Source organism: Scomber japonicus, chromosome 2 (assembly GCF_027409825.1).
Source record: "Scomber japonicus isolate fScoJap1 chromosome 2, fScoJap1.pri, whole genome shotgun sequence".
In the NCBI taxonomy this organism is placed as follows: Eukaryota; Metazoa; Chordata; class Actinopteri; order Scombriformes; family Scombridae; genus Scomber; species Scomber japonicus.
The window spans coordinates 22827061-22844386 of record NC_070579.1 but is presented as its reverse complement, the minus strand read 5'-3'; the positions used below and the strand labels follow the sequence as shown (position 1 = coordinate 22844386).

The 17326-nt window shown below is 41.0% G+C and overlaps 1 protein-coding gene across 2 annotated transcripts in view; it reads left to right on the top strand.

Moving 5' to 3' along the window:
• Positions 1-17326, top strand: part of LOC128368951 (RNA binding protein fox-1 homolog 2-like) — a 33158-nt gene that overhangs the window by 13857 nt on the left and 1975 nt on the right. Inside the window, exons 3-12 of one of the 2 annotated variants that reach the window (XM_053329893.1) lie at positions 5760-5966; positions 7171-7338; positions 7880-7933; positions 8072-8164; positions 12161-12248; positions 12634-12690; positions 12831-12978; positions 13594-13639; positions 16498-16586; positions 16854-16926. In XM_053329893.1, the coding sequence (XP_053185868.1) occupies positions 5760-5966; positions 7171-7338; positions 7880-7933; positions 8072-8164; positions 12161-12248; positions 12634-12690; positions 12831-12978; positions 13594-13639; positions 16498-16586; positions 16854-16926 (1023 nt within the window). Of the gene's footprint in view, positions 1-5759; positions 5967-7170; positions 7339-7879; positions 7934-8071; positions 8165-12160; positions 12249-12633; positions 12703-12830; positions 12979-13593; positions 13640-16497; positions 16587-16853; positions 16927-17326 lie in introns of both variants that reach the window. The other variant, XM_053329885.1, reaches the window with a different exon arrangement.

Sequence of the window (17326 nt, the reverse complement as noted above, 5' to 3'; positions counted from 1 at the left end):
AGCACACAGCAGAGAAAGAGTGGGAGGAAAGGGAGAGCAGTAGCAAGAGGAGCAGAGAAGAGCAAGAGGGGGAGGAGGAAGAGTGATGGAGGAGGAGGGGTTGATGTGGGATGGAATAATTTAACAAGAGGGTGTCTCCTGGCTCATCGGTATGCCACAGACACGGAGTAAACGTTTCTCCAGCTGTTTGCAGCTCGGATAACAACAGTGCAGAGTCAAAAGCCAAGATCTGAACTGAACACAACTTATCCAGTTAATATGATTATTGAGCCAAAATGTGAGTTGCTGCTAGCTGCAATTTCCGTCGTCAGATTTGTTGAATTAGGCTATAGACTAATGGCTCATGGCCCAAGAAAGTAAGATCCTGAAATGTCATTATTCATGTGAAATGACCCAGTGCTGCCCTAGTTAGTTCTTAGCCATCGTCTCCTCTCCTCCTCCTTGCCTCCTCCTGTAGTGTAGTGAGACTGCTGCAGACGAGCACATTTTATAACATGCCTCCTCAGACACACTTGCCGCTGCTAACTGACCCGAAAGTAAGCCAGCTACAGCTACCGCTCTGACTCACTGGCTTTGCCTGGCCAACGCATACACTTACACAACCCCTTAACGCCTAACGCTGTAACGCCCTAACGCCAGGGGAGCGTATGCACAAGTGGGCACACACACATGCTGATACGCACGCGACATGTACACAAACCAAAACATACACAAACCTGAGTGCTGACACAAATGCACAGTATACAGGTTGCCTGTCTACAGGGCAGCACTTCTCTTCAAATTGACCAAGAATACATTCCTCTCTGTCTTTGTGTTCCTGCTTTTATCCTATGTGTATTTATTCAGTAGTGCTTTTATCCTGATGCCAATCACAAAGGCCACTCAGTCAGCTAAAGGCCCTAGGATAACTTGACTAGTTAAAAAAAAAAAAGCTGCACACAGGCCCACACTATTGCTGAAGATACTGGGCTGTTGACACAGTGTATCAGGTTGAGATGCTGCTAAAATGGATCTCCTCTGAAAAGGCCAGTCATCGAACACAAATACAGGGTTGTTTTTGGCTTGTGTTCCCGCTTCTATTTTGGTCTGGCAAAAAGGAGCAGCAACAGCCGGGGTTGTCCATTCTCCTGCTAGTCTGTTTGTATCTTTGCATGAGAAACAACAAACATGAGAATGTTATGACTGACAGGGATATGAAAGTGGTCACTGGTGTACTAAGCTAGACTGAAGAAATAATATGATGTTAATAATATGTTGCCACCCAGATATCAAAACCTTGAAGTCCCAAGTGTGCAGTATTTAAGTCCGAATCACTATCCTTCTGTCTTGAGTTGCATCACAAGTTGTCAAGTGCAAGACTGAGTCATCGTAGTCGAGTGAGTTGTGTCCTGAGTCATCGACGCAGAGTAGGAGTGTAGTTTTACCAACAGATTTGACAAAAGGTAGCATTTCATTGCACTTCCTCTGTTTCTCTGCACCAACCATTATGAAAGGGAAAAGTTTTCCCAGGGTTTCCTCACATGTTTTCCTTCCTTTTTTATTTTAGCTTATTGTTCCAGTGCCAGGCTTTTTGTCCCATGGAAGGCAATTAATTTTGCAGTATGATAGCTTCAGATATTAAACAAGAGTTCACAGCCATGCTCTGCGGCTCTGTGAGGCTGTACTCAGGCACTCAGGGTGCTTTGAGTTAAATCCTAACGTCAGCAATGTAACATACAGTGAGTTTGTTGTAAGATGCTGACCTTTAGCAGGTACTGTTTACCAAGTTTAACATCTTAGCTTAGCATTTTAGCGTGCAAACATTTGCTGTTTAGCTGATTGGAATAGAAGTAGTTAAACAAACTTACAGGACACATGGATAGTTTTGCCTTATAATGGTCCTGGATGAACATTTAAGTTATTACACTTATTCCTGAGGGGGGCACAAATGTGTGTATCAGATTTAATCCACTTCATCTAATATTTAAGATTTCTTGTTTAGCACCAGAGTGGTAGACTGAATGACAGGCTGCCTTTGCCATCTATAGGGCCTTTATCATTAAGGCTTTTTTGAGACAATACCTACATGTATACAGAACCATCTCCCACCTTGCTGCTAGTATGTCGTCCCCTTTCTACCTTTCCCATTTCACCATTTGACCCAAGCCGGCTGATCAACTTTCCATTTTTACCAAGACACAGGAGCCGGTCTCTATTTCTGTTTGTCATCCAGGTTAGCTCCTACCTGGTGACCCAGAATGACTTGCTCCACCCGCTATCGTTTTCACAGTTAATTTTGGATGTTGTTGTTGCAAGGTGAGGTCATTCAGTGTATCATTTTGCATTTTTGTTTAGTTTTTTTCTTACCGCAGCTATCTGAATTGAGGAAAATATAATGAATCCAGGATGTCTCCAGAGAATTGCAGCTCCTGTTCACATTATTACCATCAGTGATGTTACAAGGAGGTTTTTTTTGTTTTTTTTTACACCAGAGAACGAATTTTGCACAGCAGACTTATAGTCTTAATTTTGAGTTTTTGGTCCAAGCAGCATTCATTAGAGGATAAAATGATTACTGCTGTTATTAAAACAGTAAACAGATTAAAAGAAAAGTGGCAGTGATGCATAGAAAGGTGTAGAAACCACATGGAAAAGTTTTTGTCCATAACAGTTTATTGGGCCGTAAATGAAAGTGTTTATAGTGAAAACTCTTGCAAACACATATTTTTGTATTGTACAATGAAAGCCCTCACAGGTCTCATTAGCAGCACTAACAGTGCAAATAACGGGAAAACATCTTCTGAAAACTGCCTTTATGAGACAGTTGTGCTGCTACATAAAAACGAAGGCAGGCAGGGATGTGAGGGATGTTATCACTTAGAAAAATATTAATTTGGCTGCACGTGGACGAGATTGGAAGATATTCATACAGCTGCAGGGTTTAAAAGAGCGGACACAGCTGCCATCTGAAAATGTGAATGAAGTTAAACTTGGACACTGTGGTCAGTAATCTGGTGACAGCATTGCTCGAGTGCCAGGCACCAGAGGAGAGGACGCTTAAGATGGAGAACATCGTTACTTTTCTGTGCAGAGGCAGATACTCTTCACCTGGCATGAGAGCTGCAGCAGCAGTTCAGGACTATTGGTATGAAAGGAGAATATTTGCAGTATAGAGGATGGCAGCGCAGTTTGGTGCCAGCCAGGCTATAGAGTTGAGATGAAAGATGAACATATGTTTACAGTATGTTATCAGAAAGAAGAGAGTCTGAAAGCTCTGGCATGGTTTCCTATGTTTTTTGTTTCCAATTGTTACTGTCAAATGCTTGATTTATGTAAAGCACATTGAGTTGCCATTGTGTAGGAAATGCGCTATATAAATAAAGCTGCCTTGCCTTTGCTCTTACGTCATCAAGAATAAGAGGAATAGCTATCAGGTAAAGCAGTTTCTGGCAGAGGAAGGGGAGTTTCTTTTAATTTATTGTAAGGATGCTTAAGGATTTTAGATATGAACATAGGGTATGTAGTACATATTTCTAGTGTTGCTCTGTGGTTTTGTCGATGTCGCTAAAAAAAATATATATAATATATTATATATATATATAAATTTTTTTTTTAAACAAGTGATATTACGAAAGCGCATAGGAAGTTATTATTTCTGCGCAGTTCAAGGTTTTAATAAAATGGTTAAATACCCATGGCACTGTTATTTCTGTGGGCTTGTTTATTTCTTCAGTCCTTTTAATGATGTGGATTGGTGTGGTGTTGTGTAGGGTTGGCATTTTCCTAAAATTTCACATTTAATAACAACATACTTTCGCAACTGTGAAAGATAAATTTACTATACAGACGTCTTAATTATTAAAGGTCATCCTGGGTTTAAAGCTGTATTATAAATCCCAAACTAGCAAGACTCATTAAAGGAAAAAAAAAAGTTAAAGTTGATTCCAGATAAAAATGCTTATTGTTCATGTGCTCGTCCCCATGACAGTCTGTCTATGTTCACGATGATACAAAAATGACTTGTGTTTAATTGAAATACAAAGTTCCCTTCAGTGTTTACTCCACGCAGCTCTGCTGTCACTGCCCTCTTGTCATGATATCGCTGTGATCCGTGTCGACCATGTGCATCCCCCACTTTGTCACTGAGTCGAGGGGCCCGGCTACCGTGTCACAGGTGTGACGCCGAGAAAGGTCAAAAGCTGGGAGACAGATGGCATGCACGCAAATACACACACACACACACACACACACGTAGACACTCATACATACACATCCTCCCACACACTTTTAACACTCCCAAAGGGACACAGATCTATTGTGCAACTCAGATGGGCATCGCTGCAGCCTGTCACTCACACACACTCACACACACACACACACACACACACACACAGAAACACAAAGTCAATGTAGCCAAGCAGATGTCTAGTAAACATGAAGTCTTTTTAGAGGTGATATCATTTTTGTCATGAAAAAGGAAACCAAATATTACTTTTACTAATGAATTATTACTATTATAGCCTGCTGCTAGTGCCACCACACTACTACTGTCATGAATAATAATATTGATAATAATACTAATACTACTAATAATAATTGTAATAGTTAAATTGATTATGATGATAATTAGAGATATGTGAACAAGAACAAGGAGATTAAGAAGACAGAAAAAAGGAGAGGCAGCTAGATTGTATTGTATATATCTTTTTTTAATTTAACTGATTTGCATCTTAAGCTTGTTTTGCAACCATTTTTACATGTTTTCTTTTAAAGGCGCCTTTAGATAATTTTGACCTAGTCTGCTTTCTGAAAAGATTATGGTGTTTGTTTATTCATATAATTCAGTTTTCTTGTTTTTTTTCATAATACACATATATCTTAATGTTGCTCAATACTTCCTCTGACTAATGCTGTATTTTCAAAAATATGTTGTCAACAAACTAAAACCACAACCAGAAGAATTTCTCAATATTTTGCAGCACATCATTGATTGGTTAACCAGTGCAGTTATTAGAGTTATAAAAAGATCTGAAAGACTGTGATGGTGTATAGATCAGAGGCTGACCATGCCTCTTCTATCCGTCATCACCTTTTATCATCCGTTCCCCCTTTTCTCTCCTGTCCCTGCTGTCTCCCTCCGAGCTCTGACTGTTACCATTTAGGGTATCTATGCCCCACTGCCAACAGCAAGGAATGTGTGTGTGTGTGTGTGTGTGTGTGTGTGTGTGTGTGTGTGTGTGTGTGTGAGTGTGTGTTATTATTGCCGGTGTCATGTTTGTGTGTTTGTGGGTGTCTGTATTGTTCTCTTTCACACTCGAGTGTCAGTAACTTGCCAAAGTATTTTCTGGGGTAATAATATGCACGGTATACTTTGGCAGGTTTCTTTACTAACAGTCGGTCTATGTGTGAGTGCTTAGGTGTGTGGGCGTTAGCATGTCAAAGGTGGTGTGTGTGCAGAGGCGTGTGTGTGTATGGGCGTTAGACACTCCATTGTACAACACTGAGCATGGAGGCATCTGACCCTTAATAATAGATGTGGCTGCTGTGAATATTTAATGCATGGGGTGTGTAGATACATGCACACATTTACAAACACACATACACACACACACTCTGGGAAATGGAAATATAATATCCATGCCTGTATGACTTTTTAGACGGAAGCTCATGGGAAAGTAGTCTCTGTGTGGTCGGGTGATGCTCTCAGTAAAAGATACTGTGGAATTTCGCCAGCCAGCTACTTAGCTTTCACTCACTCCTCTCTCTCTTTCTTCTAACAGGGCTCTCAGGATAGTGCTGGCGGCCAGGACGGACTCGTACCTCCACCCTTCTCCGCGTTCCCTCCACCTCCACCACCGCCCCCCCAGAACGGCCTGACCCTGGATTACGGGGGTAGCCTGTACGCAGCCGGGGCCGTCCAGGGCCCTGTGGAAGCCGGCGGAGCAGCAAACAGCGCCGCCAACGCCGCCAACAGCCTCAGTGCACAAGTGAGTGCCAGCCTCTTCCTCTGTGCAACCCACGTCAGGTCTTTGCTTTAAGTGGGCGCTGAGAATGAGAGCGGGAAGGAATGTGTAGGAATGTGTAGCATAAAAACTGAAAAAAGATGTACTGATCTGACACCAATTCTAATACTCAGGGTTAAAGTATAAAGTACTGATGGAGTAACCAGTGAATTTGATGATCACTCTGGTTAAGAAAAAATGATATAATTTCAGTATCCAATGTCAGTATACACTAGATACTGTGTGTATACTAACAGTAAAACTATGATACTGTATATTAGAATTTCTGGAAAATCCTTGACAATTTTTAATAGTTAAGTCATTATTCGTTGATGCTGTGAAATGTCCAAAAACAGGAGAAAATGCTCATTGAAGTATTTCAGCCCCATATGGGGACTTCCCAATATTTAAAACATTCTGTATTAACCAATGATTAAATGGATCATGCATTACCAATTCACAGTTTCTTTGTAAACATCATTAAAAGACTTCAATGTTTCTGCCTTCAGTTGCATTCAGTCAGTCACAGCAGACGGCAGTAATCACCGACCTCATGTTAACATACAATGATTCAAATGAGCTCCATGCAGTGAGCAGATTTTAAATTGGGAGGGCGGTCGGGGGGTCGGTGCTTTATATTGGCCAATACCCCATGTTGAGGTATCATTATCAGGGGAGAAAAAGTCAGACTGATGCATCCTTACTACAGTTTGCTTGTTTTGTCAGACCAACAGTGTACAACACAACAAATATTCAATTCGCAATGTCATTAAACAGAGAAAAAGCAGAAAATCCTCACATATGGAAAATTGAAAGCTCTGACTGTCAACGGTGAAGCAAAGCACCTCACACTCAGTTATTTACAACACTTTCCACAGTGGCCTAAATACAACCAGAGATAACAAGTAGAAATATGAAACATTTGCAAGTTCCAGCTTTTTAAGTGGAAGTATTTCCTGTTTTACGCTGTTGAAAGATATGTCTAAATTGAATATGTTCTGATTTTGGATTGTAGGCTGGACTGAGCTCTTTAAATATGGTACATTGCATGAAATTGTGATGGGCATGTTTGGTTTTAGCCCTAAAGTTACCACACTATAAATAATAAAAACACATTTCTGTCATCTAATGGACTTCCCTGGTTTTCCCCTCCTGTGTCTCTCTCTCATATGTCTCTTTGTCCCAACAGTCAGATGGGTCCTCTCAGATTGATGGTCAATCAGGGGTTGGCTCAGGGGGAGGAGGAGGTGGAGGGAGCGTCGGGGATGATTCAGATGCCAAGGGGACCCCCAAACGCCTCCATGTGTCCAACATCCCCTTCCGCTTCCGAGACCCTGACCTACGGCAGATGTTTGGGGTATGTAGACCAGAATATTCTGCCTTTTTCACTATACATCATGGCATAACAATAACCCAGAATAGTAGTGTTGGATTAAAAGCATGCAGCTAATAAAAAATTATGACTAAAAGAACCAATCTGGTGATGTCAGCAGCCTGACTCAGATTGAATTTCACTGTGATTTTCAATGACAAATCATTTTTTATTATCCTTTCATATGAAAAATAAGGTTGTGTCATATTTCTTCATCTAAAAGGTATACATTTGTTTGTCCTATTTGACTGAAAAAACACAAATTATTACCTTGAATGTCGTTTGGCACTCAGGTGTAAAAATCTGGCCGTGTGCTCGGCTGTTTTGTAAGAGGAATGTCTCTAAAGCGTGGTGCAGAGAAATGAGCAGAGGCAAGGAAGATTTGCTGGAAGAAAAGAAAGACTACCAGGGCTGGCTCGGTGCCAGCTCATCATGGCTGAACAGTGCTGACACCCTGTGGCCATATGCAGTACTTGACTTACATGCTCGTTCTTCCATCCTCATTTTGTTCCTCTTCGTTTTTCAGCAATTTGGCAAAATCCTCGATGTCGAGATCATTTTCAATGAAAGGGGATCCAAGGTAGGACAGTCAAAAAACACACAATTTCAAAGTTTCTCAACATAAATGAGCCAAGCAAATGTTCAGCATTCTCTCGCTCTCCCCCTCCTTTTCTTTTTCCATTTGCCCACCCTTCCTCCCCCCTCTCCTTGCTTGCAGGGCTTCGGTTTTGTAACATTTGAGACGAGTGCAGATGCAGAGAGGGCCAGAGAGAAGCTTCATGGTACACTGGTGGAGGGACGTAAAATCGAGGTAACTCCCCACCCACGCCCCTTTTTTTCAAACAGTGACCATTTTCTCCTCCGTTTTCCCTCCATGTCTGACAAATGAGAATGAGTTTGTTCTGGTTGTTTCTGACCCAGAGAAGGTTTCCGGATGGCTGTCTGTGTTTAATTCTAACCCCTCTGGCTTCACTATAGCATGGTGCAGTGGTGCCGCGCACACCGGCGTCTATTTTGACAGCACTTCCTGTCTGTTTATGCTGGTGTTGTTCTTGTCGTTGATGTCGTGGGCTGTCCATTTTGCACCTTGATCTGAAAAAGCTATGTGGTTTTTGCAAAGCATGCTGGGTGGAGTGGCTACACAACAGGCATGGCCGGTGAGACGTCACTACGACACAGTCACTGACGATATCTGCTTCTGTCACAGCATGTAGGATCTTTTTTGTTTTGTTTTATTTTTTCCTGCACCTTTTTCATCACCATCACCACTTCTTCCATGATCATGATGATTGGCCATTTTTGGTTTATTGTTGAGTTTAAGACTGGAAGGGCAGTTAAAAGCCTCTCAGTTATTTTCTGGAAAAAAAAGTGCTTGCTGGTGTCTGTAAGAGGCTACTGTATGTTGCATGGATGGATCATGAGGTCAGATGTTGTCTGTTCACTCTTTCATGTAATATTACGCGGGTACCTCTTGGCAGTTTTTATGTTTGATGTGTTAAGAGACTGATGCATGATGGGGCATTTTCAAGGGGCAGTATTTTGGGGAATGAGACTGCCGTGAGAAGTGTGGTGTCATTTCTGATGCTTCAAAAAAAATAAAAAAGGCTGACCAGATGTGCAAGATGGATGGTTTAAAAAAAAAAAAAAAACAAATAAAAACTGTATTGTTTACACACACACACACACACACACACACACATACATACATACATACATACATACATACATACATACATACATACATACATACACACACACACACACACACACACACACACACACACACACACACATACACACATACACTTGCATCCACACACACTTGCATCCACCACTCCTGAAAAAAAACCCACCAGATCTCATGGAAGTGCATTTTGTTGTGACATCTTTTTTTAATTTGATGGCATGAGCTCAGATTTCAGTTGCAAATGGCCTCGGGAGATCAAGTACCACCATGCTTTCGCCATTTGCTCTGGCTCCTGATTTTGAATCACGCTTTCTTTTTTCTTTTTTCTTTTAACTTGCTACTAAAGCTCCTCTGCATGGTCTCGAATGTCCTGCACTCTTCTCTGTCTTCTCTGTGTGTGGGTGTGCAGAATTAAAAAATTATGGAGGGCAGAGAGAGAGAATGAACAAGTGAAGAGAATGCAATAGATAGCTGTCGTTCCCTCTCCTTTCCTTTTTATTGTTTTATTGTTTTAATTTATTTTTGGGTTCTCCTCCATCTCTCTCCACTCTTTTTCACCAGGCCAGTCTGTCTGTCTGTCTCTCCCAGTTTGTGTGTCCCCATATGCACCTGCATTTGTGATCCTCCTCTGCTGTCCATCCCTCCCACATATCTCTGTACATTTCCCTGTCCTGTAATGTAGTCAAACAGGTAGCATAAACATTGGAGAACGGGATTAAGTTTGATTTTTGAGTGATTATTTTGTCAGTTATTTGAATATAATCTGGATGATATCGGGTAGATTCCCACCCAAATTAGATTTAAAATTTCTGACATTTTCTGTTTCATTTGTTTGCTCTTTTATCAACTTTTATGATCTGTGTTTGTAGTGGGTTTAAACCAGTAGAGGCTAGGTTGTTGTCAAATGGCTGATACATGTAGGTGACCTGTTACATCACTTCCTCTCTGCCATAGGGTGGGGGTTGCTTTTCATTACCTCGTTTTTTTCTGTTTTGTTTTCTGTTTTTAATTTATTTTTTTGGTTCATCATTTCTTTCTTACATATATTTTCTCTATTTCCCTGATGATTTTTGTATGTTGTTGTTGTCAGTCTCCACGGTAACTGCTCGCGTGTCCTCACGCCGTTTCCCTGGCAACGGTAAGTTGTGTACACATGGCATCATCTTTGAATGACCCCTCCCCCCACCCCATCCGTCCAAATGAAATAAAATGCACCCAACACCCAAATGACGGACTCCTTTACTGAAGGGAGCTTGATTGATTGATTGATTGATTGACAGAACCTGATTGGCTAATCCTGTGATTGATTGGGGAGGTGGTGAATGAAACTATTACGAGATTAGCCATTGACCGCATGGCATTATAAAGGCCACTTGTATAACTGAATGTACTGCATCTATCTGCAAGTGCAACAACTATGACTACCACTTCTTATGCATTCATTCCAATCACCTCTCTAACTGCATTCAGCATTTAATTCCAGAGCTGTATCCTGCATGGTTTACTCTCTTTCTCGTCATCTGTATGACGTCATATAGTCTATTTCATCTCTCTGTGTCGTGTGTCAGCCAATAGCTGCATTTTTGCACCTTAGTGGGACAGCATGCTGAAGCATGAGTGCTATGTTAGCTTAACTGGAGAGAGGATAATAGTTTTGTATATCATGGTGTATTGTAGTACTTGATCATCACTTTCTGTACCACTTTGTAGACTGCAGACAGTTGTAGAGGTACGGCTGTTAAGACTTAACATTCAAACAAAAGCTACATATGGGTGCCCTAAAGAGGATGCAAGTATATTCTACTTAAAAGCAAATCTCCTTTTCATATCTAATATCTAATCTAAAAAAAAAAGCAATTAAATGATTTGTAGGCCTGAGAAAAGCAAACTTTTGTGCCACTGATTAGAGAATGGCAGCTTTACTTTGTGCTGATTTCTTTAAAAGAGGTGCCCTTGTTTTATCTTTTGATCAGTTTGGTTCTGGATGGTGTGTGTTGGTGGTTGTTTGCTTCGAGGTCTTTCTGGTGTGTGACACTGATCTGGAATGCCTGGCAGTGTTTCACAACCATGGTTTGATTTTAATTTTTTTGAGGAATGATATTTGCATCCCCCATCCTCTGTCTTTATCTAGATTTCTCTCTCTCTGTTTGTTCCTGCTCCATTTGATCATCTCTCCATTGTTGCTCATGTACAGTTAGATCCAATGTAGGCAAACGGTCAGATGTATTTTGTACGTGTGTAGCGCATCTTGTTGTTCATGTTTGTTCATTAGAAGATTTGCACATTTGGATGGATTGTTCACTCTCTCTGTCTGTCTCTTTCTTCTCCACATCATGTATGTGTTTTCTGTGTCTTTTCATGTGGACTGGCTCCTCTTCCTCCTCCTCCTGCATCCCTCTATATATTTCTGTCTTTTCTCTGTCATTCTCTCTCCCTCCCCTTCTTCCTTCTTCTGTATGATGTGTATTTGATTGGGAGGGCTGCCAACCTTTTTTGATTGGTCTCTTGCTGCATCTGATGCTTGCTGATTGGCTAGTTTTGCTCACCTCTGGTGATGTGATGCGCTCTTGATTGGCTGCGTGTAATTTGTGTATGAACTCTTCGATTGATGTTTTTTTTGCATTGTGTTTAAACTGATGAATCTGCCGCTTAATTCACCTTCTTTTTCCCTCCTTTTTTGAAGGTAGCAATATAATGGTCTTGGATTTCTTTTTGAATGCCTTTGTTCTGAAATATTTTGTTGTTTTCTTTGTTCTGTGTGCCAATGGTTGCATTGTTTGTGTGCAAAACTGCCTGACTACTCACCAGGATCCTTGTTTTCAATGTCTTTCTCCTTCAAAAGAAGCGCATGCATCAAATACCATCGCTGCTCATCAACAGAATTAACCTCTGTCATAAGTTTGAAAAAAGCTGTCAAAGTGTAATGATATCTCACATTTGAATTATAAGTTCAATTTAAAACGCTCATATCGTATTTCCGTAATGTGTCAGGGAATTAATTTAATTTACGAAAGCACACAACACAAACTTAAATGTGATTGAATTCTGCATCATTTTGCTATTTTTCTCCATACTTAAACTGGGTTGAATTAGCCTCTGACCACTTTCTCTGGTATCCAGGTCAATAATGCCACAGCCAGAGTGATGACGAACAAGAAGATGACCACCCCATACTCTAACGGAGAAGGCCTTGCAGCTCTGCCATACGGTAATACATTTTGTACTGAACCTACAGCAGAGTCTACCTTTTGTTCAGATATTTCTGATTCATAATGACACTCTGAGGGTGGAGTGTTCACAAGCTTTAAACATCTTATATCTGCAAGAAACAGTGAAAAAAGTGGCCGATATCCCTTTAGACTGATGTTGAGAGAGGTGAATTATTTTGAATATGTGTAAAACTTAAAGTTCCATCATAAAATGTATTCGTTTTTTGGAGCTCACTTGAAATCTTTACTTTGCAGAACAGAATTATGTGTAATTATAACATGACATATAATCATATATATAGTTCAGCTGAAAGTCGTTCAACAATAATATTGAATTATGAAACTGATATGCATTAAATATATGTTTCATTGTTTTGAATACAGCTGGATGGAAGTTGAGTCCCATGGTTGGAGCAATGTATAGTCCTGAACTCTATACAGGTATGACAACAGGTATAACCCTTTTGCTTACTCCCAACTCACATTGCACAAAATAATAGTTAAGAGTTTTTTTTTTTTTTTTTAAAGAATTTTTTTTTTTAATTCGTTCTGTCTCTCCCCTCTCCCTCGCTCCCTCTCAGTTCCAGGGTTTCCATACCCAGCAGCAGCAGCAGCGGCTGCCTCCACTGCTGCAACCTTTAGGGGCGCTCACCTCCGAGGTCGTGCCCGGCCCGTGTACAGCACAGTCAGGGCAGCTGTGCCACAACCTGCCATCCCTACCTACCCTGGGTAAATACACACATATAAATACACAATCTGATTATTACAACTGCTACTGATAATGAAAAAAAGAGACACAAACACATAATATTTGCCGTATTTCTTAGATGCATGCCTTCACCTAGTTAAAATTGAACTTCATAATTGTGCATGCTGTGTGTTTGAATATATATTTTTTTAAATAATGACATTGATAGTTTGCAGAGCTGAAATACCATTTCCTTGTACCTCGAAACTGATAATGATACAATCTTTAACTGCATTAGAGTCAAAAAGAGCAGTATTTACTTTTAAATGGATGTTAGTTTCATCAGCTGAAGTAACAGTAGTATCATTGAGTCAGTGCATTTGTATACAAAGAGGTGGTATTTTTTTCTTGCATGTTGCACGGTGTGTAATAATCTCACCCTTCTTTCTCTTCTCCCTTTCACAATCTGTTTTGCACCGTTTTCTCACCTCTCTCTCCCTCAATCGTCACTCTTGTTTGTCGTTCTCTGCAATGCCCACATGGTGGCGCATCACACCATCTTTTTGTTTGTTTGTTTGTTTCTACATTCTACCACCGCTCCTCTGTACTCCCTTCTTTTTCTTCTTTTCTTCCTTTCTCGTCTCTCTCTCTCTCAGTGTAATGGCCTATCAGGATGGTTTTTACGGTGCCGCTGATCTCTATGTAAGTATACGCCTCTCTCCTCTACTGCCTCACTCCTCCCTATGTTTTCCCCCCTCTTGCCTGTGGGATTTCAAGTGTGAAACAGCACGGACCAAACCCATAGAGACGTGTACTTTTGGGTGTTTTGATTAATCACAGATAGACATTTTATACCCTAATGACCAAATGAAATGAATAATGCTATTTTAAAGTCACAGTTAAATTAAACTCATCACTTCTCCATGTTGCATATAATGAACAAAGTCAAAAACCATGTTTCATCTGATGCAAACAAGTACAGCACTCAGCAGCAGGCGCACTCTCATCAAAGTATCCATTCATAAGTAGACTCCTCTAGGGTTTGTCTCTGTGCATTTGTGAGTTTGTACCAATGTGATTATGAGTGTGTATCTGTGTGTGTGTGTGTGTGTGTAATGGTGTGTGTGTGTGACCAGGTTGACAATAGCTGTTTCTGTTCTCTCTGTAGACTAGTGTTTCAGGACATTAGTGGCAGATTGCCCCAGGTAGGGTTTACACACTCTGTGTGAGAGCCAGTGTGCATCCTCCTCGTCTCCAATGACTGCGTGCTGCTAGACATTATTGACCATCTGAGATTGAAATGCCTTCTCTGTCTTCTTCTACTAACTCACTGGATTCTGACATGGGTGGAGTTGCGGAAGGGGGAGAAAAGAATTACGTTGAAATCTGCATTTCTGAATCAGATACAATAAGCGTAGTCATATTCAGAAAACAACGGCTGGAGAGATGGATGAACATGTCAGTGCAAATTTGGGACAGGAGAGGAAGTAAACGGTTGAGCACGAGTCATTTTTATAATCATAGACCTCCTCAGGGGAAAGATTTGTATTCATGTTGATACAAGCACCCACATGTATATATTCTATAGATTTCCACCATCTCACACCACAACATGCACATTTTTCTCATGTTGAGGCATGATGAATTAAAACAAATGAATCATAATATTAAAAACAAATGTATTAAAGATTTTTAAGCTGATGTAGTGCACCCTTAAATTTTAACATCAGAAAACTGTAAAAACAATTCTCAAAAATTGTGAAATTTAGGGTTAAAAACAATTGATATTGTCATTTAACATTTAGTCATTTATCACACTTTGATACATTTCACTTAAGATTAGAGTTATTTTTTAATATGAATTAATCTGTTGTTTATTTGTATTGATTAGGCTTTATAAAATGTCAGAAAACAGTGAAAAATGTTTCTTAAAGCCCATAATGCATCCTTAGATAACTTGTTCTGCCGGTCCAACGGTCCAACAGTCCACAACCCAAAGAAATTCATTTTACTATAACAGAAGACAAATAATACCAGAAAATATTCACATTTAAGAAGCTGGCAAGACATCTCTGGACATTGATTTTTTTTTTAAAATGCCTCAAAGCGATGAATTTTTTGTTAATCGTCTAATAGATTAATCCACTTTTCGTTGCTAAGACCTGCCCACTGTCTATCACACACTACACTACACTACACACCCTAGAGAAAATCAGAACGTGTTAGTAAGATGATACACACATAAAGACAGGAAACCAATAGGACGTGAATAACGGCACTAAAACCTGAAATTTGATCCAGTATATTCAGAGGGATGAAGGTTAAGAAAAAAAGCAGTTAATTCAGACCCCTTCCAGGAATCTCCCTATCTGTTTCACCTGTGGCATGCTAACTGAATCAATGTCGGCATGCAGACATACTTACAAGGCTGACTCCGCCCCCCCAGACCCTCCTATTTCCTCCCACCTCCTCCTCCCCTTTCTATAAACTCATGTCTTTGCTTCTGTCTTTTACTTTCACTTCTCGCTCTGTTCATTCCTTATCTTTACTTCCACACTCGATAGTTGAAATCCTTTTCTGCAGTTTGCCACCTAGCTTCTGTACTCTCCTTCTCTTCCTTACCAGATTTGTTATATCACATTATATTCCTCTCTCTTCATCCCTGTGCGCCTCTAGTTCTTCTTCTTCCTCCTCCTTCTTCTCCTTTCCTTCCCTTCCTCCCCCACTTCCCCCAGTCCAGCCTTCCTCCCATAGCAGCAACTGTGTGGTCCTGAATGCGGGGACTTGGTCGTGACTGATCCTTTAGGGTAGAATGCAGCGGTGTGCGTTTGTTTTTTTTCATAGGGATGTTTGGCCTAATACACTGTATGTTCAGAGTTTGGGAAAGCATGCTGTGTCTGCCAGTGATTGGTCGCTGGCCACGTGAGCGTGTGTGTGTGTGCTCTTTTTAATCCGACTGGCTGACTGTCTTCTTACACCTGTAGTTTTTTTGTGTCTGTTCATCAGCTGTCCATCCAACATAAATAATGACGCAATCATCTCGCCACCCCTTCCCCCTTTCTTTAACTGTGTGTTTTTGATAGGGGAACCGGGGTGGGGCACAGTTATGGGTATGAACTCTTTCTCTCTCCCTCCATGTCCAACTCACAGTGGGACATACGATGTAACTTGGGGATACGATACAAACAGTAAAACACATGACGCGCAATTAAAGATTTTGTTTTCCGTGTTAGTCATGAAGGGAGAGACCCACACAGAGCCTGAGCTACATCCTTGTGAATGCTATACTGCACCAGATTAGCCAGTTTTGCTGACTGTCTGCTTGTTAATCTTTCGCTCTCTTCTCAGCAGTTTTCTCACAATGTAACCCCTTTTAGATTCACTACTAGTCTGATAGTATTTAGAAGAAATACAGCAAACGTCTAACAAGAATTTACTGTTTCTTCTGTCTGCCCCACCTCTCCTCCCATCATATCTCTTTTTCTCTCTTCTATCTCTCACGCTGTCCTCCACCTCTCTCCCTGTCCTCCACCTCTCTCCCTTTCATCGCCTCCTCACAGGGTGGCTATGCAGCGTATCGTTACGCCCAGCCAGCTGCGGTAGCAACTCCCGCAGCAGCAGCGGCCGCAGCAGCAGCTTACAGTGACAGGTGAGTGGGCTGTCCAGCGCTTCTTTAGTCTGACAGGCAAACACCTGCCCAGCCAGTTGATATATTGAGGTTTTGGCTGTTTGCTTGCAGCACTGACTCCTGTCATGAGGTTGTAGAGAGGTCTGGCACCTAAACAGAGCATTGGCCAGGAACAGTGTTTCAAATATCACCATCATCCGTCCCAAGGTTCCAGTGTATAGATTTAAGGGCAGAAATGTAATGATTTATTTATTGCTTATGTTTGATGTATTGGCTTTTCTCTGACAGCTACGGACGAGTTTATACGGCAGACCCCTACCATGCTGCACTCGCCCCAGCTGCATACGGTGTTGGTGCCATGGTAAGTCCCTAAAATCAACACATTAAAGGATAGGTCTGATGATGAAGACCAAAACCAACAATCCTTTGTCTCAATATTTCCTTGCCCGTCTGTGGCACACATTCCTAAATCTGTTCATTTCAACTAGAAGAAAAAAAAAACATGAGCAATTCGGGCACTGTAATTTTTAGCAAACTTTGCTCAAAAAGGAGTAAATGATACATTTGCTGCGGATTAATACAAATTTGGTGCTCTAGAGAACATTAAGAGGCCAATATGCTCTGTTAAAATTGCTTATCAGATAGTCAAACTGCGCTATTCTCCCCATGCCTTTCCAATGTTGCTTTTCAAAACCAATAATCTGATATTCACCCCCACCATGCATAGTGAGTGGCCAGGCCTGGAGGGAGAAAGTAGGCAG